The sequence below is a fragment of the Lacerta agilis genome, chromosome 5 (assembly GCF_009819535.1).
Source record: "Lacerta agilis isolate rLacAgi1 chromosome 5, rLacAgi1.pri, whole genome shotgun sequence".
Lineage (NCBI taxonomy): Eukaryota > Metazoa > Chordata > Lepidosauria > Squamata > Lacertidae > Lacerta > Lacerta agilis.
Genome location: NC_046316.1, coordinates 12,415,726 through 12,437,252, shown reverse-complemented (window position 1 = coordinate 12,437,252; position 21,527 = coordinate 12,415,726). Strand labels below are relative to the sequence as shown.

At 50.9% G+C, this 21,527-nt stretch overlaps 1 protein-coding gene across 1 annotated transcript in view; it reads left to right on the top strand.

The window, feature by feature from the left end:
* The window catches only part of PSD (pleckstrin and Sec7 domain containing), a 95,440-nt gene that overhangs the window by 33,529 nt on the left and 40,384 nt on the right, over window positions 1-21,527 (top strand). Inside the window, 5 exon segments of the mRNA XM_033148643.1 lie at window positions 11,412-11,606; window positions 12,165-12,245; window positions 14,820-14,932; window positions 19,514-19,572; window positions 21,271-21,360. Coding sequence (XP_033004534.1) covers window positions 11,412-11,606; window positions 12,165-12,245; window positions 14,820-14,932; window positions 19,514-19,572; window positions 21,271-21,360 — 538 coding nt within the window.

Genomic DNA, 21,527 nt, shown 5'->3' with positions numbered 1-21,527 from the left:
GAGCAAGATGAGCTCCACAACCCCAGAGTTGTCTGCAACTGGACTCAACGGTCAGGGGTACCTTTACCCTAGCTCAGTTGGTAGAGCATAAGACTCTTAATCGCAGGGTCATGGGTTCAAGTCCAATGTTGGGTTGGACTAGATGACCCTTGTGCTTCCTTCCAACTCTATAATTCTATGAGTCTATGAAATGCAGAGTGCAGATGAAGCCCTATCTGCCCTGCGGCTAGCCTTTTCATTTAGGGTTCCCCCGCACACCGCCGCTCCTCTGAAGTTCTGCGCGCAACTTGCTTTATTTTCTGCCGCAGAAGTGAACAGCAGCTGTCAGCGACAAGAAGTAAATCACTGCTGAGGTGGGAGGCAGGTTTTGTCTTTGCCTCCGCTGTGACCCTGAGACAACCCGTTCTGTTCCCACACACACACACACACACACCCCAGCGGTTCCCTCTTGACTTACGAGGGGAAAGGAAATTAAGCTGCGTCAGGTTCTCAGTGGGGAAGCAAATCCTGCCCCTGCTCTGGATGAGCCAAGATGTGGGGCGAGGGGAACTTTTGGCTCCTGCCGCAACTTTGCCTCTCATTCAGCCCCTGTGATTTTTCTTGTGACCCCCCCTCAGCAGCTCCTGTGGACATCTGCGGGAGAGAGTAATCACAATCCGTCCTATTGGCAGGCACAGCGCCAGTTAATTAATAAAGATGGGTTAGTTACCAGAATTGGCTCTCTGCTGCTGCTGCTCACTGCTCTCTCCTGCTTGTTGCCTACCTTAACAGTGGGTGCCATGGCAACGAGGAGAAGGAAGGAGGGGGTGCCTAGCAACAAGGAGGGTCTGGCAGCAGAATCCTAAGCAGGACCGTTGGGAGATGGCAGCTGAAAGATACTCGGAGTCCAGTGTGATTTTCATGCTCTTTATTCAGCTCATAGTAGTGAGGAATGCAGTTCCCCCAAAATGTTTGCTTTATATACACTATTTACACAATGGGCCCCATGTGATTGGCTGATTCCGGGATACTCCTGTATGCCAATCGGAATGCGGATTCACTTCCACCTGGAGCTGGATTGGGTGGCTCCTGCAGACCAATCAGACAGCTGCAATCTCAATCCTATTGTTCTGGGACCAGTCAGACTGCTGCAATCTCAATCCTATTGTTCTGGGACCAGTCAGACTGCTGCAATCTCAATCCTATTGTTCTGGGACCAGTCAGACTGCTGCAATCTCAATCCTATTGTTCTAGGACCAATCAGCCTGCTGCAGTTTGGATCCTATTCAACTCAGTACATAACACCCCTCCCCTCTAAGTTCCAGTAGTGCCTGGGAGGTTGCATCCATAGTCCTCAAGGTACGCTGGTCGCCTACGTGTGCGTTGCGGCCTGGGCTGTTCCCTGGTCAGGGGTTCTGGTTCTGGCTCGTGTTCCGAGGCTGCTGGTTGTGATGGGGCTGTTTGGTCTGGCGCAACCAGCTCGCTCTGTCGTGGCTCTGGTTCCGGTGCCCTTTCGGCCTCGCGGGTCCTCTCAGTATTTACTGATTCTGCCTCCCCTGCCAGCCCCTCCTGCTCTACGGGTCTCAATGCCCCACTGTTCCCTTGGGACTCCTCTGACCTGTCCTCCTCCTGGTTTTCTCCTGGGAATCGTCGCCGTAGCTGGTCGCAGTGGCGGCGCCAGCATTGCCCCCCCTCTGTTAGCACCTCGTATGACACGGGGCCAGTCACCCTGGTGACTGTGGCGGGTACCCATGCCGGGCCTGCCCCAAAATTCTTTGCATACACTGGATCCTGGGCCACAAAGGTCCGGGGGTTCCTGCCTTCACCCACCACTACCTCATCCTGAGCTCTGTCGGGGTGGAGGCGGTCCAGTCTGATTGCGAGGCGCCGGCCCATTAGTAGTTCCGCGGGGCTCCGGCCAGTCGTTGAGCTAGGGGTGCTGTGCTGTGCTAGAAGGAATGTGGCAAGGCGGTACTCCCAGTCCCCTTGCGTCATGCGGCGTAGGGTGTCCTTGGTGGTCCGCACCATGCGCTCTGCTTGGCCATTGGTGGCAGGGTGGAATGGTGCTGAGCGGATGTGGCGGATGGCATTCTGCGCTGTGAAGGTCTGGAATTCTTCTGACGTAAATGCGGTTCCATTGTCTGAGACGAGAGTGTCAGGGAGTCCATGGGTTGCAAACAGCCTGCGTAGTACCCGGATGGCTGCAGATGTAGAAGTGGATGGTACCAGTGCGACTTCCAGCCATTTGGTGTAGGAGTCCACCACTATGAAGAATGTTTTCCCCTGGAAGGGGCCCGCGAAGTCCATGTGCAGGCGTGACCATGGTGCTCGGGCGGACTCCCATGACTGGACTGGGGCCCTTGGGGGATCTGGGCGGGATTCTTGGCAGGCCTGGCAGTGTTTGACCCAGGTCTCTATCTCTCCGTCAATTCCTGGCCACCATACATAACTCCTGGCGAGGGCCTTCATTCTCACTACCCCTGGGTGTGTCTCGTGTAGGGCTATAAGGACCCTTTTGCGAAGGGGCTCAGGAACGACGACCCTGCTTCCCCATAACAGGCACCCCTTGTGGGCCGACAGTTCATGTTTACGGGTTCTGTAGCCAGCAAATTCTGGCCCGGGGCTGCTGCTGGGCCATCCCCTCCACACCCAGTCCAGGACCCGGGAGATGACCCTATCTTTCTTGGAATGGTGTGCAACTTCTTGTGCCTGAATAGGGCGGTCGGGAAGCAGCTCCAGGCTCATAACCTCTTGTGCGGGTGCTGGGTCGGGGCCTGTTTCTGGTAGTGGTAGCCTGCTGAGGGCGTCTGCGTGGCCCATCGCCTTCCCAGGGCGGTGAATCAGTGCATACTGGTAGCCGGCAAGGAAAATTGACCACCTGAGAACGCGAGGAGACAGCACTTGGGGGGTCTGCTTTTCGGGGGCAAACAAACCAAGCAACGGCTTGTGATCAGTCACCACGGTAAAGGGCCGCCCGTACAAGAAATCATGGAATTTTTTTACTCCCTTCACGATTGCCAGACCTTCCTTGTCGATTTGCGAGTAGTTCCGCTCGGCTGCGGTGAGTGTCTGGGAAAAGTATGCCACTGGCACCTCTCTTCCATCTGGGAGTTGGTGTCCAAGGACAGCGCCGATGCCATAGGGTGAGGCATCGCATGCTAGCACCACTGGCAGCCTCTCATCGAAGTGTGCCAAGACAGAGTTTGAGACGAGCAAGTCCTTGACTGCCTGGAATGCGGCCTCCTGGCGCTGGCCCCACACCCAAGGGGCCCGCTTGTCCAGGAGTCTGTGTAGGGGCTCTGCTACTGCTGCCTTATGGGGAAGGAAGGCATGGTAAAAGTTCAATAGCCCCAAGAAGGCCTGAAGTTCAGTCTTGCCCTTGGGCGCTGGGGCATCACAAATGGCCCGTACCTTGTCCCCAGTCGGGTGGACCCCTTCTGCATCCACCATAAATCCCAGAAAGTCCACCTGAGGCACTCCTAGTAGACACTTTTCCCGCTTCACCTTGAGACCCGCCGTCTGGAAACGGTGCAGAACGGTGCGAAGGCGGTCCTCAAACTCCTCTGCTGTGGGCCCGGCAATCAACACATCATCGAAGAAGGGGGTGACGCCAGGAATCCCTTTAAGCAGCGAGTCCATTAGATTCTGGAATATGCCTGGTGCCACGCTGACACCGAATTGCAGCCGCTTTACCTTGAACGCTCCCCTGTGCGTCACAATTGTCTGTGCCTCTGCTGTGGCTTCATCTACTGGCAGCTGTTGATAGGCTTGGGCCAAGTCCAGCTTGCCAAAAATTTTTGACCCAGCCAGGGTGGCAAGGACATGGCTGACCACTGGCACTGGGTATGCGTGGGCCATGAGGGCCTTGTTTATGGTACATTTGTAGTCTGCGCAGATGCGGACCGAACCATTAGGCTTGACGGGTGTGACGATCGGGGTTTCCCAGGTGGCATTAGGCACAGGCTCCAGCACTCCTTGCTCCACGAGCCGGTCCAATTCCTCGTCTATACGGGGTTTCAGGGCGAACGGGACCCGGCAGGCCTTGAGCCTGATAGGTCGTACTGCGGGGTCCAGCTGTAGGGCAATAGGGGGGCCCGTATACTGTCCCAATTTCCCATCGAAAACCGCCGGAAACTCCTTGCATATGGCGTCCACATCCACTTGTAAGCTAGTGCGGTTCACCCCGGTGACGGCTAGCCCCAGTGGTCCAAACCATGCCAATCCCAGTAAGCTAACGTAGGAGCCCTTGACCACGAGCAAGTCCAGTTGCCGCGTCCGCCCTCGATATTGCACCCTGAAGGTCCCCACCCCCATTGTGGGGACCTTACGTTTCTGGAAGTCCCGGAGGGTGAATGGGGCTGGCCTGAGTTTGGGACCCCCACTAGGGCACAGTTTCCTTAAAGTCCGTGCCGAGATTATGGATAGGGTTGAACCTGTGTCCAGCTCCATGCGGCACGGGGCCCCCTCTATCTGTACCTCTACATAAATTTTCTCTATGTTGGGGTGGGGCAACTGGTATACCTGGTAGTCCGTGGTCTCCGTCGAGTTGCCTTGGTGCGTTGGGCCCCGGGACCTGGGGCTCTTGGGGCGGTCATCTGATGCCTGGCGTCGGATGGGCCGAGCCCGACACACCCGGGCGATGTGGCCTGATTTTCTGCACTGCCTGCACTCGGCATTGCGGAAACGGCAGGTCCTCCTCTCGTGATTCTCCCCGCAGCTTGCGCAGTTCCCTCCTTCTGGTCGAGGCAGCTGTGGTGTGTGCACGGCTTGAGTGCGCTGCTGTACTCTGTGCACCTCCTCCCTGTCTGATCCTGAATCGTCGATGAGGTCCTCGTGGTGGACCCTTGGTTGGGACGGCACACTCGGCCGTGCCTCTTGCATCGACCTCTCGGCGGCTTCTGTTGCCAGGGCCTCCTCCAGAGCGACCTGGAACGTTAGGTCCTTCTTGGCATAGAGGCGTCGTTGCAGCTTCTCGTCCCTCAGGCCACCGACAAGGCGGTCACGCAGCATGTTCTCCAACTCTGAGAAGTTGCAGAACCGAGCGGCTTGGCGGAGGGAGGTCACAAACCCCGTTATGGTTTCCCCAGGGGCTTGCCGCTTTGCATAGAAGGCATTTCGACGAGCCACCACCGAGGGCTGTGGCGAGAAGTGCCCCTTCAGCCGTTCCATTACTGTTTTGTAAGGAACAGTAGCGACATCATCAGGCGCAAGGAGAGCCCGGGCGATTTCGAATGTCTCCTCTCCACAGACGCTGAAGAATATCGCCCTCTTCTTGGCATCGTTGGTGACCCCTTTAGCTTCTAGAAGAAAGGTGAAACGGGTGGCGTATCCTTCCCAGTCTCCTGATGCTGGGTTGAACGGCGAGAAGCTGCTGTCCGTTGCCATCTTGAGTTCCTTGGGACCCGGAGCTGAAGCCTGGATACACGGTGCGAGGCAGCTGTGCGGCAGGTGGCGTTACTGCGGTGCTGTGTGTGGCAATCAGCTCAGCGGGATCCCACCTTCGTCGCCAGTGAAAGATACTCGGAGTCCAGTGTGATTTTCATGCTCTTTATTCAGCTCATAGTAGTGAGGAATGCAGTTCCCCCAAAATGTTTGCTTTATATACACTATTTACACAATGGGCCCCACGTGATTGGCTGATTCCGGGATACTCCTGTATGCCAATCGGAATGCGGATTCACTTCCACCTGGAGCTGGATTGGGTGGCTCCTGCAGACCAATCAGACAGCTGCAATCTCAATCCTATTGTTCTGGGACCAGTCAGACTGCTGCAATCTCAATCCTATTGTTCTGGGACCAGTCAGACTGCTGCAATCTCAATCCTATTGTTCTGGGACCAGTCAGACTGCTGCAATCTCAATCCTATTGTTCTAGGACCAATCAGCCTGCTGCAGTTTGGATCCTATTCAACTCAGTACATAACAGCAGCGGAATGAGAGCAACTGGAAAGAGGAGTGGGAGAAAGATGTGGAGGGGACAGAGGTGGGGAGGGGCGTCCTGGAGGGTTGTGCAAGATGGAAGTAGCAGAAGCAGCCTTTCCCTTTGCTCCTCGCGAAACTTGCATCTCTCCACACCAATATTCCTGTTGGCGAGTCCAATAAGGGAAGGGGGAGGGTATTGATCACGATGGTCCAACACATGGGGTCTGGCATGGTACCAGAGTTCTCCCACCTCCTTCCCAAAGCATGGTTAAAGCTTCCCCAACTTTGGGAAATAGATGGGACCCTGCCAGAGCCTTGTGCCTCCTTCCCAAGGCACATTCCAACCGTCTTAGGGACTCCACTCCGGATTTGTATAGCCTTATCTTCTCCCAAACATATCCCGCAAGGCAGCAGAGGTCTTTAGGATCAGAGTTTTCCTTCTCCAAGATAGGCTACTTTGCCAGGTGGATAAGCCCCATCTGCCCCCTCACTTCCCTCTTCAGCACGTGCAGAAGCCACCTTCTTGACCTGCTATTTGTCTCATCTCCTCAATCCACCAGAGTCTGTCTTCACATGCAGGGGAAGTCCGTAATTCACCAAGGGTTTGAGACCCTCACCTGGTTTAACCAGCCAGTCAAGGGCATTTTCCAGGGTGTGGCCGCTGTTGCATGTTGACAGCTTCTAGGAGCCACAGGTTGAGAGCTGAGTGCAGGGTAGGTACCAAAGGGGGACAAACTAGCTCAGAAAGACACACTTCTGATATCCTAGCTCAGTTAGTACAGCATGAGATCTCAGGGTTGTGGGTTCAAGCCGCATGTTGGGTGAAGGATTCCTGCATTGCAGGGGGTTGGACTAGATCAGGGGTCAGCAAACTTTTTCAGCAGGGGGCCGGTCCACTGTCCCTCAGACCTTGTGGGGGGCCGGACTATATTTTGAAGGGAAAAAAAATGAACAAATTCCTATGCCCCACAAATAACCCAGAGATGCATTTTAAATAAAAGGACACATTCTACTCATGTAAAAACATGCTGATTCCCGGACCGTCCACGGGCCGGATTGAGAAGGCAATTGGGCCGCACCCCTGGGGCTTAGTTTGGGGACCCCTGGACTAGTTGATCCTCGTGTTCCCTTCCAGTTACATTTCTGTGATTCTATCTGGGTTTTTACCTGCCTAGGAGAGGGGTCTTGTTGGTTCCAGAGATTCTGAGGACCCTCCACAGCCTCACTTGTCTCCTGCCCTCAAGTCACAATCTCTCCTCTGCCAATGATCAGAGCGACATTTACTGCAGCCTGCGCACGTGCAAAAGCCCCTTCCCACCCCACTAATCTCGCGCTTGAAATCTAATAAAGTGGTAATTCTCCTTGTGCTAAGCAAGCTACCAATAATTACTTTTCTCCGCGACGAGGGGCAAAGCCAGTGCTTTCCTGTCCTGTGATTTAGAAGCAGTGGCTGTGACTGGCTTTCGTGGAAACCAGGGATAGCTATAGATCTCTCTTCTCCAGACAATGGCCTGAGGGCTGGGAGGATATATTTTGACACGCAGAGCCCAACCGCTTCCGGATCTATAATAAACCCAGCGCTACCAGTCAGGGCAAGCTGCAGAGAGAGGAAGCATAGGGAGATGCTCTTGCAACATTTAGAATGAAAACGCTGTATTTGCCATAGGCTATATAGAAACAAACGGCAAATTAAGATGGACCGGCTAAACCAGCATAAGAAGAAGAGTCAACCGAACATCATACTGGTTGAAACAGTGACTTAGAAAAGATTCACTCTAGTTTCTTGAGACGTATCCTTGGACTCCCAAATGTTATTAAATATGAAACAATGTGTGCAGAATTAGGCATACACACAATGGAATACTGGGCCTGGACCACCGCTATAAAATACTGGCTGCGCTGCCATTTGCGCTGTCCACCATCAAGCTTGCTCTCTGACCTGCTTAAGGACTCCTATAAATCTAGATGGTACCAACACCTAGAAAACAAAATCAGATCGACAGGCATCGAGCTGGAGCCCTTGTACAACTCAAGCGAGCAACATATCTTTCACAATGTCCAAATTAGACTAAAGGATGTTGAGAGACAAAATATTGTGGCAGCAGTAAATAAAATTTGCTCTCCCATATTCTATGATTTAAATAACCTAGATAGCAGGGTCAACTATGTTACTAAACCAATAATACCAGCCCAACGTAGGGGTAGCCGAGTTTTTGGCAGCAGTGCTTCAAGGAGTACTTTAACAGGACGAAATTCTAGATTTCACTAATACACACATACAATCAGCCTATGAGTTTAATTGTTGTTTCTTTGTGTATATATATTTTAAAGTTCCTGTATGTGATTCTTTCTCTTGCGATTTTACATGTAAATGCCTAATAAAGGTTTGATAAGTAGTAGTAGTGGTTGAAACAGAATGAATTAGTGTAGAAGCCCATCTTACAATCAACACATTTTCATTAGTGGGTTTTGCCAGCCCGTAAGCAGCAAGAGGTGTCTTTACTATCATTTGTCAAAAAGCCATTCTGATTTCTACTGGCTTGGCCAGTTTGAAATCTGGTGTGTGTGTGTGTGTATCTAGCTGAAAGCATATAAAGAAGTGTGAAAGATCTACCAAGCAGTTCTCCAGTTTGTGTTAAAACTTAAAACTGCTTCTGTACCACGGTGGTATTTCTTCTGCTCCTAACAGACAGACATCCTGCTGCATAAACAAGTTAAAAGTCCAAGCTCTGTGGATCTTAAAGGGAGGAGTTCATGCCAGTGGCTCATCTGAATGAATTTCTGGGTTCATGTGGGTGGACCAGAATGAGGCGTGTTCCCCCCCCCCCCACTTTAGGGAGGCTCTTAGTTGTCATCTTTGTAATTTTAATCCAATAATTAAACACCCACAGGTGCTTAAGATAGCACTTAATACTCTCTCTTTTTTGGCACAGGAAGAACATTAAATCCCCAAAACCCTAGTTCCAAAAATGAGCTTTGGATGGAGTTTAGATTAGAATTTGAGTAGCGTTTTCAGGATTGACAATCATAAATCATGCAATTGATAAAGAAGGTAATCTGAAAAAGGAGCTGTTGTGTATCCTCGGTTCACATTGTTCTTTAGGGGGATGTTGCTCTTGAAAAACAACTAGAGTAGTGGCCAGTGTGGTGTAGTGGTTAAGAGTGGTAGACTCGTAATCTGGGGAACCGGGTTCGTGTCTCCACTCCTCCACATGCAGCTGCTGGGTGACCTTGGGCTAGTCACACTTCTTTGAAGTCTCTCAGCCCCACTCACCTCACAGAGTGTTTGTTGTGGGGGAGGAAGGGAAAGGAGAATGTTTGCCGCTTTGAGACTCCTTCGGGTAGTGATAAAGCGGGATATCAAATCCAAACTCTTCTTCTTCTTCTTCTTCTACATTTTAAAAGTAAGGTACAAGTAGTCAGATTGGTTCTGGATAACTTTTCCCATAACAAGTTTTCCATTTAGTTTATCAAATGCTGCCTTGACACCCATAAAGGCTCCATAGTTCTCATCATTTTCCTGCCTATGAAAGAATTGCCAGAGATAGTGGAGCCAGGTGGGAAGGGGGGGGGCGGCTGGCGACCATTGTGACAGGTAAGGCAGAAGGGAAGGAGCTTGGAGACCCAAGCAGAGCCAATTAATTCCAACCCCCTCCCAACATTTCTTCGATGAAAACAGGGACACCCTCTTCTACGTCAGGAAGCTTCTCTCGCATTTGATCTCGCCGCACACATAGGCGTCATATTCACATCGACCTCATTCACCTTGAGCCAATTGCAACTTCACCGCCGAACCTACCTCACAGGATTGTTGTGAAGAAAAAATGTATGAGGGAAGGGATCGTGGACAACACCTTCCCCAGATGCAGTGGAGATTTTCCATTTCCTGTCTCCTTGAACCAGTTAATTCATACAAATAGGTGGGACGTTTGCAACTGGAACCACTTCTTTTCAAGTTTAAGTGGCGGGGGGCCTCCAAAATTGCTGCCTGCTGCTTTCTGGCTTCTGGATATAATTTTGGCGGTGTCTTTAGCCCTGGAACACAAAACTGGGAGTGGCAGGGGAAAGATCCTTCAGGATACCAAATACTTCCGTCACCCACACTGGTCCTGCTAGCCTCTGGTTTACTATTCGGAGTAATAGTAACCAGAACAGTATTTTCCACAGTCCCAATTGGTGTACTTCACACACATACACACCTAAGACTGGGTGATACCTGGGTTTCAACCTCATGAGATATATCACCAGTTAAACATCACAACATTGTGATATATCACAATGTCTGAAATAAGGATGGAGCTATATAAAGGCTTCACAGTTTTTCCCGCATCGTGGTTTTTTCCAGCCCCTGGTCTTTTGATTCACTGCTCCTTGCATGAGGCAGGGAAGAGATGAGCTGGCAGAGTTAACAGGGGCTTAAGGAATCGAGAGAAGCATTGGCTGGTGTAACGAATCAGATCTAAGTTAAGGGATGTTCAGAAACCCACGGTGTTTTATGAGTTAATGGGCACCCCAGTTTGAGTGGCAGGTATCCCATGGGAGGCGGGACATTCCGCTCTTTAAAAGGAGGGAGCAGCCGTTAGAGAGCAGGAGTGGTGACTGGAAGAAGGAGGGCGTGGGGCCAGGATAGTGGTGGGTAGGTTAGGATAGGTTAGGATACGTTGAAGATGTGTATATGATGCTGAAAGAAAGAGTTTACACTGTTATGAAACTAAGCTTATGAACCATCACTGAAACCGTTATGTTCTGAAAGAAATAAAGACTTCTTATTGTTGAGCTAAGAAAATATCGTCGTTCATTTGGTCCAGCGAGCTAAGTATGCTCACGAGGAGGTGAACTCAGGGAAAGGACAAAACTGACCTGCAGGGTGATAGTTTGTGTCTTGGAGTTCCCTCAGGAGGGGCTAGCGGGCGGAAACCCTGGTATTGCCACAGAGTTGCTAAGAGGGCTTAGCTAACTGATGTAGTGAGGGGATCTAATGAAAGAGAGACCCCGAACTGTAGGCAAAGAAGAGTTTAACCCCTGAAGCCCAGAGCAGAGGATATAACCGGCCACGGCCGCTGGACAGGAAAACTCCCGTTACTACTTAGTAACGAGGGGAGAGTGTGAAGTGGAGGTTCGTCGCAGCTGGCTTCATGGTTTTGCCCACATTGTGATTTTTGCATAGCGTGCGCACACACACACACAAACACACACACACACATCATGATTCGTGATATATTGCCAGGTCAGAAATTATGAAACCAATATCCTGATATGGACTTCGAACCAGTTTGGGACGATATATTTGTGCCCGGCCCTGCACATGCCCCAACTCCTCTCTATGTAGCCTTTGTCAACCTGGTGCCCTCCAGATGCAAAACTTGTACCGGCTGGGGATGACAGATGTTGTGGTCTAAAACATCTGGAAGGCACAGATTGATTTAGAAGCGCCTTTGGGGAAGGGCAAGAGCACAAAGGCTTCTGTGACAGCTTCTCTCTGTGTGTGTGTTTGTGTTTGTTTCATTTTAGTGAGCATCCTCTCAGCCAGCTGGTCTCTGACTCTGATTCTGAGATGGACAGCACAGAGCAACTTGCCCTGGGCAGCACAGACACCCTCTCCAACGGGCACAAGGCTGATCTGGAGGCCGCTAAACGCCTGGCAAAGAGGCTCTACAACTTGGATGGCTTCAAAAAGGCAGACGTGGCCCGCCACTTGGGGAAGAAGTACGTGTGGGTATTAGGAGAAAAGATTCTTCCCCCAGAGCTTTGTTAATTCCCCCGAGGGAATGCAGCAGCCTTAAGCGCAGGAAAGTCTTGTGGAGAAGGAGGACCCTCAAAAGGCAGCCTTCCCTCCAGAATGACAAGCAGAGCTTTGGCTAGCTTGCCTTCATCACCAGGCACTCTTAGGAAGGCTGCGTTTTCTCTGTGGCCCACATAGCTATGCCCTAGGGATAGCCTTTCTCCTCTAGCCCTGACGGGAACATTCGCACTCACCACATGCGCCTCTGCTCCCCACGCAGATGGTCACGGGAGAATAAAAGCTCTCCCGAGAGATTAAGGCTCATAAAGGGGTGCATGACAAAGTCCTTCGCCAAAGACCTGTGCATGCTTCTTGAGGGCCTAGTGGTGTGTATTCTGCCTGAAGAATTCTGCCTTGCTGCCGTGTTCCCCTGATGTTCCCCGAGATCTCATCTCCTCCGTGTTTATCCCTCTCTTGTGTTACATATACAGGTTTTAATATATGTATATATATATATCTCCCCCTCCCTCTTTCCTTTCCAGTAACGATTTTAGTAAGATGGTAGCAGGCGAGTACCTCAAGTTCTTTGAATTCACTGGAATGAGCCTGGATCAAGCGCTTAGGTGAGTGTTTAAGGGTGAAACCTCCAGAAACCTGTAAGGAGGTTTGCGGGGCAGGGAATTGAGTTTAGTAGAAACAGAACCTTCTGGAGCAGCAGTGAGACTGCTTTCAGGATTACCCTTCATTTGCATTTTAAAGAACATGGCAGCACTCTCACGTACTTTCACCTGTCCTTTTATGCAGCCAGCCATTTCTTTCTTTGTTTCATAAAATCCATACACTGCTTGATTGTGCAGAAACCTCAAAGAAGTTCATGGTAACTCATCAGCACTGGATAAGCCTCCTATTTTTGAAGCGTACCTGGAACTGCAAACACGGGGTTTGGGGGTGGGGTGGGGGTCTTTTTATTGGTAGGCCACAATGCATAGTGGGTGGTCTCCACTAAGAAGGGTGCCTGACTTAGGCAGGGCGTGTACAAATTATTCTTTTTCAAAGTGTGTCTAGGCTAGGGTTGCTACCTGCCCTGTATAATACAGGTTTGTCCCATATTTCAATGTAAAATGCTATGTGTTATATTGATACAGTTTGTCCTGTATTTCAGGTCTCTCCCCCCCCCCGCCCCTCTCTCTCTGCCAAGATAGGGATCCTCTTCAAATGCATGTGTTTGAAAGGGCATGTGAAAAGTCATGTATTTAAGCTCTGGCTAGGAAAGCACAGGTTTACAAATTCATGTCTGTGTTTGTGCACGCATGCGTGTGTGACAGATTCCCAGAAGCGCTGTCCTGTTAGGCTGCAATAGATTGTAATGGATTGCTTTGAAGTTGCTTCAGCACCGGATGGGGGGCAGGAAATCACCCCCCAACTGCCCCGCCCCACCCTGTCCTACCCTGTATTTTGCCAGAACAAAGGTGTGTGGGAATGTCCAGGGATGCAGGATAGGATATATTGTTTAAGATATCCTATTCCAACTTGTGTTAACAAGTTCAACCATATCAGCAGAGTTTACATTCCCCTTTTAAACACACAGTGGATGCTTTGCTCAGGTTCGCTAAAACCTCTATAATAATATTGTCCTGGTATTTCCCCCTTTATTCCCTCCTAAAAGATAAGACACGACACAGTCTTCTATAAAGGTATAAAAAGAGTTTACTTACACATCTGTTCACAAAAGGATCCCAGAAGGCAGACTTAGCTTAGTAAAAGTTACATGCTTGCTGGAGACTATTCCATATGGGAGATAGCTCCTTTTGTCCTCTCTTGGCTGGAGGCTAAGAAGATGTTGCTTCCTTGAGAGCGAAGTCAAGAGAGAGAGAGATGGCGGCTAGCCTGTGCTTTTGTTTTACCTGCACAGGTGATGCCACACCCACCTCCTCTCACATGCAGAGGAAGTCTGTCCCAGCCCAGGAGAAACAGACATCCCCTTTCTATGTCCACTCTAGGGATGTTGTACTTGACTGCTCCCGTGTTTCACATCCCACAAGGTGGCAACCCTAGTCTAGACCCACACAAGCCCGCAGGCTGGCAGCACTCCCTTGCCTGTGCTAGTGGGTTTCTCTTACTGTCCGTTTTGACTGCGGATGTCTGTTTTAGTGTTCAGGCTGAGTAGTTTGATCATGTGCTGCATACCCTCCAATTGCCCCCGTTTTCTAGGGACGGTCCCAGAATTATGAAAGCCGTCCCAGCTTCTGATTTGATTCCGGAATGTTCCTATTCCCCCTGCCAGTGCCGCCACCACCACCACCAAGTTTGGGGAGGAGGGTGAGCCAGTGGTTGTCCTGCATGGCGATGACAGCAGTGGCAGCTGTATGGCACATCCCGTTGCCTCTCCATGGCCGCCACTGCCAGCCTCCTCTCTTAGGCAGCTCGTGGCAGCTTCTGGAGGGTGGGTGAAGGAGGAGGAGAGGCTACAGCTGCCAAGGCCCAGTCTTGAGTGACACACCAGTTTCGAGGGGCATGCAGAGGGTAGGGGCACCCTGTGCATGAAGAAAGGGGGAGTGGAGTACAAGGGAGTCTTGATTTAAAAAAAAAATGTTTTGTGCATGCATGTCTAATCTTGCCCCTTTCTAAAAATTTATTTATTGGTGTGTCAGTCTTTTTGTCAGTCTGCCAAAGAATGAAATAAAATCAGGATTGAGGGGTTTTTCAGGACAGCGGAGGACGTGTGTGCTGTGCCCCCATTTGGTGTCGTGGTGGTGGAAATGCTCGGGGGGGGGGGAGACACAAAAATGGGGGGGTCGAGGAGGGCCAGTTGGGGGATGGGAAAGGTCCCTATTTTCACCTGAGGAATGTTGGATGGTATGGTATTGTAATTGCGTGTGCTTTTATTCTTTGCAACTGGTTTCCTGTTTGTCAACGTCTTGGTGAACCACCTTGGCAAATAAGAGTTATGTAAATTAAATGAAGGTGATACAAGGGTGCTGCGTTTGTCCCTGGGTGTTGACAGTGCCTGATAAGAGGGGAGAGATGGGGAGAGAAGGGACAATTAGGTGGCCGTGGTAACACAGCACTGTGAATGCCGCTTTCAATTATGTATCTCCGAAGGAAGAGAGGTTTCCGATGCTCTGCTCAAACACCAGGATGTCAGAGGGCAATGGGTATTGCTTTGAGGAGTCACCATTGCTTTGTTTCCTTTCCAGATCATTTCTGAAGGAGCTGGCCCTCATGGGTGAGACTCAGGAGCGGGAGAGAGTCCTGGCTCATTTTTCGCAGCGTTATTATGAGTGCAACCCCAAGGCCATCACTTCTGAGGGTGAGATAATCGTGAAACTAGGAGAAAAGGGGTGGTTGAGGTTCTTGGACCCCCAAAAAAAGGTTCTGTTCACAGAGACGTCTCAGGCTTTCCGTGGCTTCCATTCAGACGATGCAGTGGCGCAGGCAGGCATCTCTATGCTTCATGGCAGCGGTTTTCAACCAGTGTGCCGTGGCAACCTGGGGTGCCTTGAATGATGGTCGGGGGTGCCGCAGGCAACAGTGCCCTCTGTCACTCTTTCCTTCCCTCCCTCCTCTGATTCCCTCTTGTGTCTCTGTCTCCCCAAGGCTTGCACAGCTGTTTGTTGCAGCAGCCCTGGCTGCTACAAGCTCCCCAGGTAAATGGTGCCTCTGGGGCTGGCCAGGGGGTGCTTCTCAGGCCTTTGTGGGGCAGTGTGCGGAGGCACCTCTCTTTGGGGCGGGGGGTGGGGTCAGTGCTGTCAAGTATCCCGTTTTCCCCGGGATTCTCCCTTATTTTAAGCAGTTTCCCGCTGCTCTCCCTTATTTTTTATTTCCCTTAAATTTCCCGTTTTTAATGGAAGCAGCTCCTCCCCTGCTGGCCAAGGACTGGGTGGGAAGACCTCGCCTACTTGGAGAGAAAAGCCTCAGCCCTCAAAGCAAGCGGGAGCCGTTTCCCGTGCTTACAGGGGGGATGTATTCCTCCCCCTGCATCAGCCCCTATCCGTTGCCGCCGAGCCCCTCAGCTGGCCAATAGGGTTAGCTGGTGGGCGGAGCCTGGCTGCCTTTGAGCAGCTGCTGCTTCCTGTCCTGTTTTGATGGGATCAGACAAGAAGACGATGGGGCTCCATTGAGCGGAGCACATGGCTGCCCTCCTCTTTGCTGGCTGCCCTCCTCTATGCTCCGCTCTGAGCCCGAGCCCACTTGGAGTTTACATTGCTGCCCACTTTTGCTTCTGGCTCCGCCCACCACTGACATGTGACTGTCCCCGGGATAGGTGAGACTGCTGATCCCTTATTTTCAAATCAGAAACTTGACAGCTATGGGTGGGGTGCCTCAGAGACCAGGGGTGGCAGCTGCAGCTGCCCAGAAGACAAGGATAGGGAAGAAGAGAGGAGGCTGAGGGAACACTTCACAAGGGAGGGCATTCGAAAAGCGGTGGGGGGGGCTGCCAGTTCTGCAGGCAAGGGGTAGCACAACTGGGCTCCTGAGCCCCACAGGGGTGCTGCAGAAAGAATGTAGTTGCTCAAGGGAGCTGTGGACCTGGAAAGTTTGAAAACCTCTGCTTCATGGGGTTGGAGTGAATTGTTTGAGGCACTAGTTGCTGTTTCCCAAAAGGGAAGGCCAAGAAGCTGAATTTCCAAAGGTCAGAAGGGTTGTTAGAAGGAGGGAGGGAGTTGGTTGGGCTGGATAGAAGGATGAAAAGGAAGAGGTGAAGAATAGAGGGAAGGATGCACTGGCAACTCCAACCTGGCCTGCTGTCCCCACAGCGCCTGTGCAGGTAACAGTAATAATGATCATTTTTATTGCAATTAATACAGCCTTAATGAGTACAGGTAAAGCATATTGTGTAACTGGGGTTAAAACTTATCCCGCACTGAGTTTTTAGGCTGCCTACCTATAGCCTGTTTGGGTACCTCATTCAAAAACACAGAGAGATTATCAACTGGGGAGGGGGGGGGGAAGGGGCAATCTCCCATCCATTAGCTCCCATTGATGAAATATCAAGCAACATGCCTAACAAAAGGAATGGTTGCCTGAATCACAGCATAATGAGCTGCTGCTATGGAAGCTCACATTGTTACCAGGAATACACAGAAAACACAATGATTCACCCAAGAACTAATATTGAGTGTTTGACTTGTGCACGAAGCTGAAAGCGCTCGGGAAGAAGACAACACTCTTTTGAATTTTAAAACCGAGATGAACATGGCACAATAAATATTTTAAAACATGCCCCTTTCTGAAAGTGACAGCAGGTGCGCAGGTGCCTATGGAAGGGTTTAGGAAAGCAACTTCTCTCATCTTAAATGATCTTCTAAACTCCTTGGGCAATATGTAGATATAGGAGATAACTGCTTCAGTCACTTGTGGCGTGCAAAAACCTCGTGTTACTTTCCTTCCAAATAGCCACTCATGAATCTAGTTCTCAGAGGAGTTGTTGTTTGTACAGGGGCTTTAACCTGTCTCACGTTCACTTTCCTATATGTGCCTCTATCTCCAAGACATAGAATCTTAGAGTTGGAAGGAACCACATGGGTAATCCAGTCTGCAATGCAGGAATATTTTGCTCAACATGGGGCTCGAACCCATGGCCTTGAGATTAACAGTTTCATGCTCTATCGACTGAGCTATCCCAACCCTTTGAGCTAGTTAAAAGAGTCTTTTAGCTCAGGTGTGGTCCACGTTGGGGAAGCTTTTGACCAGTGATGATGATGATTTATTAAATTTCTATACTGCCCTTCATCTGAGGATCACAGGACAGTTTACACTACATTGGCTCCCAGTACGTTTCCGAGCACAATTCAAAGTGTTGGTGCTGACCTTTAAAGCCCTAAACGGCCTCGGTCCTGTATACCTGAAGGAGTGTCTCCACCCCCATCATTCAGCCCTGACACTGAGATCCAGCACCGAGGGCCTTCTGTCGGTTCCCTCACTGCGAGAAGCAAAACTACAGGGAACCAGGCAGAGGGCCTTCTCGGTAGTGGCGCCCGCCCTGTGGAACGCTCTCCCATCAGAAGTCAAGGGAATAAACAACTACCTGACATTCAGAAAATACCTGAAGGCAGCCCTGTTTAGGGAAGTTTTTAAACTGTGATATTTTAAATGTATTTAAATATTTGATGGAAGCCGCCCAGAGTGGCTGGGGAGACCCTGCCAGATGGGCGGGGTACAAATAATTTATTATTATTATTATTATTATTATTATTATTATTATTATTAACACTATAAAAACACAAAAAATGCATAAAATAGCAACAAACAACAAAAACAACAACCCCCCCCCACCCAAAGAATAACCCAACAAAGAAACAGGTTTGCCCGCTTCAGCCATTCTTTCTATTAAAGAATGCAGTTTTACCTACATCAAGCCACAAAACAATGGCCAAATCCTGTAACACTGGGATAAAGCTCTATTTCCTTAACTTACATTTTAAAAATTATTATTATTTGTTAAATTTGTATACCACCCTCTACCCGTAGATCTCAGGCTGGTTCGCAACATAAAATTACAAAATAAAAACCACAAATGCATAATCAAGATAAGAACAAAAACAAACCAATAATCCCCCCCCTCCCACAACACATATGAAAGGGCACCGGGTGTCAATCAGCCACAGACCGGGTTGAAGAGGAACGTCTTCGCCTGGCGCCTAAAAGTGTGTAATGAAGGCGCCAGGCGAACTTCTCTGGGGAGAGCATTCCACAAACAGGGAGTCACTGCATAAAAGGCCCGTTCCCACGTTGCTGCTCTCCACCTCTTGTAGAGAAGGCACATGAAGAAGGTCCACAGGGGACAATCTCAGGGTCTGGGTAGGTTCATATGGAGAGAAGCAGTCCTTGAGGTATTGGTCTCTCGGGCCTCTTTTATTTCGTGTAAATTTTGGAATGGTTCACGCAGCATGTAAACACACATGGCAGAGAGAAAGTTAGGTAAAGGGACCCCTGACCATTAGGTCCAGTCATGTCCGACTCGGGTTGCGGCGCTCATCTTGCGTTAATGGCTGAGGGAGCCGGTGTACAGCTTCCGGGTCATGTGGCCAGCATAGCTGTCAAGTTTCGGATTTGAAAATAAGGGACCAGCAGTCTCATCTCTCCCGGGGACAGTCACATGTCAGAAGCAAAAGTGTGCGGAGCAGCAATGTAAACTCCAAGCGGGCTCGGAGCGGAGAAAAGAGGAGGGCAGCCATGTGCTCCACGCGATGGAGCCCCATCGTCTTTTTGTCTGATCCCATCAAAACAGGACAGGAAGCAGCAGCTGCTCAAAGTCAGCCAGGCTCCGCCCGCCAGCTAACCCTATTGGCCGCCTGAGGGGCTTGGCGGCAACGGATAGGGGCTGATGCAGGGGGAGGAATACACCCCCCTGTAAGCATGGGAAACGGCTCCCACTTGCTTTGAGGGCTGAGGCTTTTCTCTCCAAGTAGGCGAGATCTTCCCACCCAGTCCCTGGCCAGCAGGGGAGGAGCTGCTTCCATTAAAAATGGGAAATTTAAGGGAAATAAAAAATAAGGGAGCGCAGCGGGAAACTGCTTGAAATAAGGGAGAATCCTGGGGAAAACGGGATACTTGACAGCACTGGTGGCCAGCATGACTAAGCCGCTTCTGGCGAACCAGAACAGCACACAGAAAAGCCGTTTACCTTCCCGCCAGAGCGGTACCTATTTATCTACTTGCACTTTGACGTGCTTTTGAACTGCTAGGTGGGCAGGAGCTGGGACCAAGCAACAGGAGCTTGCCCCCGTCGTGGGGATTCAAACTGCCAACCTTCTGATCAGCAAGTCCTAGGCTCCGTGGTTTAACCCACAGCGCCACCCGCGTGAGAAAGTTACCAAGCTGCTGCTAAACTGAAGGGTGGCTGGATGGAGGGCTGATGATCTCTCTCTCTCTGGTGCTTGTGCCACAGATGGAGCCCACACTCTGACCTGCGCCTTGATGCTCTTAAACACAGACCTTCACGGCCATGTAAGTGCTTCTATCCTCCCACTCTCTAGCTGGTATGCTGAAAGCCTTTTACTGACATACGTCAAGGCAGCTATGCAGGAAAATGTCCTTTGCTGAGCTGGAAAGGCTTTCTACTAAGCTAAATGAGCTATGGTGTATTGTCGCAGCCAGATTGTGCAATTGTCTGGAAGCTCCCTTGTGTGCCAAATATGCCTGTTCTGCTTCCTACAACCTTCCTTCAGAACTCCCTGCTGCCCAGAAAACAGTGGCAATTTCCCCATGGCAAATCAAAGGAACATGGGGGATTTTTAATTTTTTTAAAAATGCCAGTAGCTGACCTAGCTCAGAAGCAGAATAATGACATTTGCTGAAATGCATCCTGATTCTGAATCTGGAAGGGGGTGCAGAGGAGGGTTAGCTCGCAATGAGCCACCTTCCAGAATATGGCACAATGCTCCACGTCCCTGCGGCAAAATAGAAGGGGCGATTAAAGAGAAGGGAGGTTGTAAACAGGGGTGGGGACAAAATTAAGCAAGCATGGTGGGGGAGGGTGGAGAAAGAGGTGAGAGACTGAAAAGAATGGGTGACAAAAAAAACCAACACAAAGGAAGGCAAGAGGAAAAGATTGCCTGGTGCATGTATATATGCAGGTACATGCATACATACTTGCAGCATCCCAGAATAAGAGATTGTTGTTCTAAGACTCTCCAAATGCTTCCAAGCCAGGACCAGCTCAGTACATTTTGCAGCCTGAGATGAAGGCAGTGGCGTTGCGTCCTTTGCCAGTGCCCGGGGCATGTACACTGGGCAGGACCAGGGGCGAGGCGCAGAGGGGGAACAAAACCTGCCGCACCAGCCCAGCCCTTGCCACCGATGCTGTCAGCTGGGTGCAGGGCACAGAGGCAGGGCCATCTTACCCATAGGCGCCGGGCTCTAAGGGGGACCACGGCAAGAGTCCGGGGACCGAGAGTTCAGTCCAGGGAAGAGCCCGCCTGTCGGTTGGAGCGCCACAGCGGGCTCTTCTGCTGCAGGCGGCTCTGCACCGCGGGTTTGGGAGCGACTGAGCCCGCAAGATGCTGAGGCGGCCGGCCAGCTCTGCCCTCCTGCGCGCCTGGGACTGGGCAACCGGGGGGCGGGCACTGGGTGGATCTTTGCACCCCGGCGCCACATATGCTTAAGACAGCCCTGCACAGAGGGTTCATGGGGCCACACTGCTCTGCCTGCCCGGCCACCCGCCCATGTAGGGGGGTGCCCAGCCGACGTGGCCCTTGGCAGGAGGATCCTCCCAACACTGGCCAGGCGGCGATTCAGCAAGGCGGTCAAGGGCATGGCAGCCAGGCTAGGCTTCAGGGCCACCTAGAGACCCTTGATGGCAAGCAGGGCTTGACAGGGAGCCCTGCATGGGGCAATTTGTTTGCGTACCCTCAAAATTGTGCACCTGGGGCTATGGCGCCATGCTGCGCCTCAGCTCCCTACACTTTATCAAGCAGCTGCCACCTTAGCTATGTAGATTGCGTTAAGCAACCGTGGCTAAAAGCCATTATTGGACACCTGTCCTCCATTACATTGCCTAAGCATTTTTATTTTATAATGCCATACAACCCAGCACCTATCACCATATCTTCTGATACCAAACTCTTAACCTAATAAATCTGATTTCATGGCTTCTGTTTCTCACGACTGTCACTCTTTACTCCTTCCCCCTTTCCTCCTCAACAGAACATTGGGAAGCGGATGTCCTGCTCGGATTTCATTGGGAACCTGGAAGGACTCAACGAAGGCAGTGACTTCCCCCGGGAACTGCTCAAGGTAAATCCCATTAAGAGCTCTTCTTGCGCAGGGCAAGGAGAGGCTGTGGTATCTGTTTGCATGGCATTCTTTCTGGGACAATTGCCCAGGTCTGGCAAGTCCAATAGGGGCTTCCCTACTCCTCAATCCAAGAGAGGCCATTTGAATAGGAAAAAGTGGCACCATTG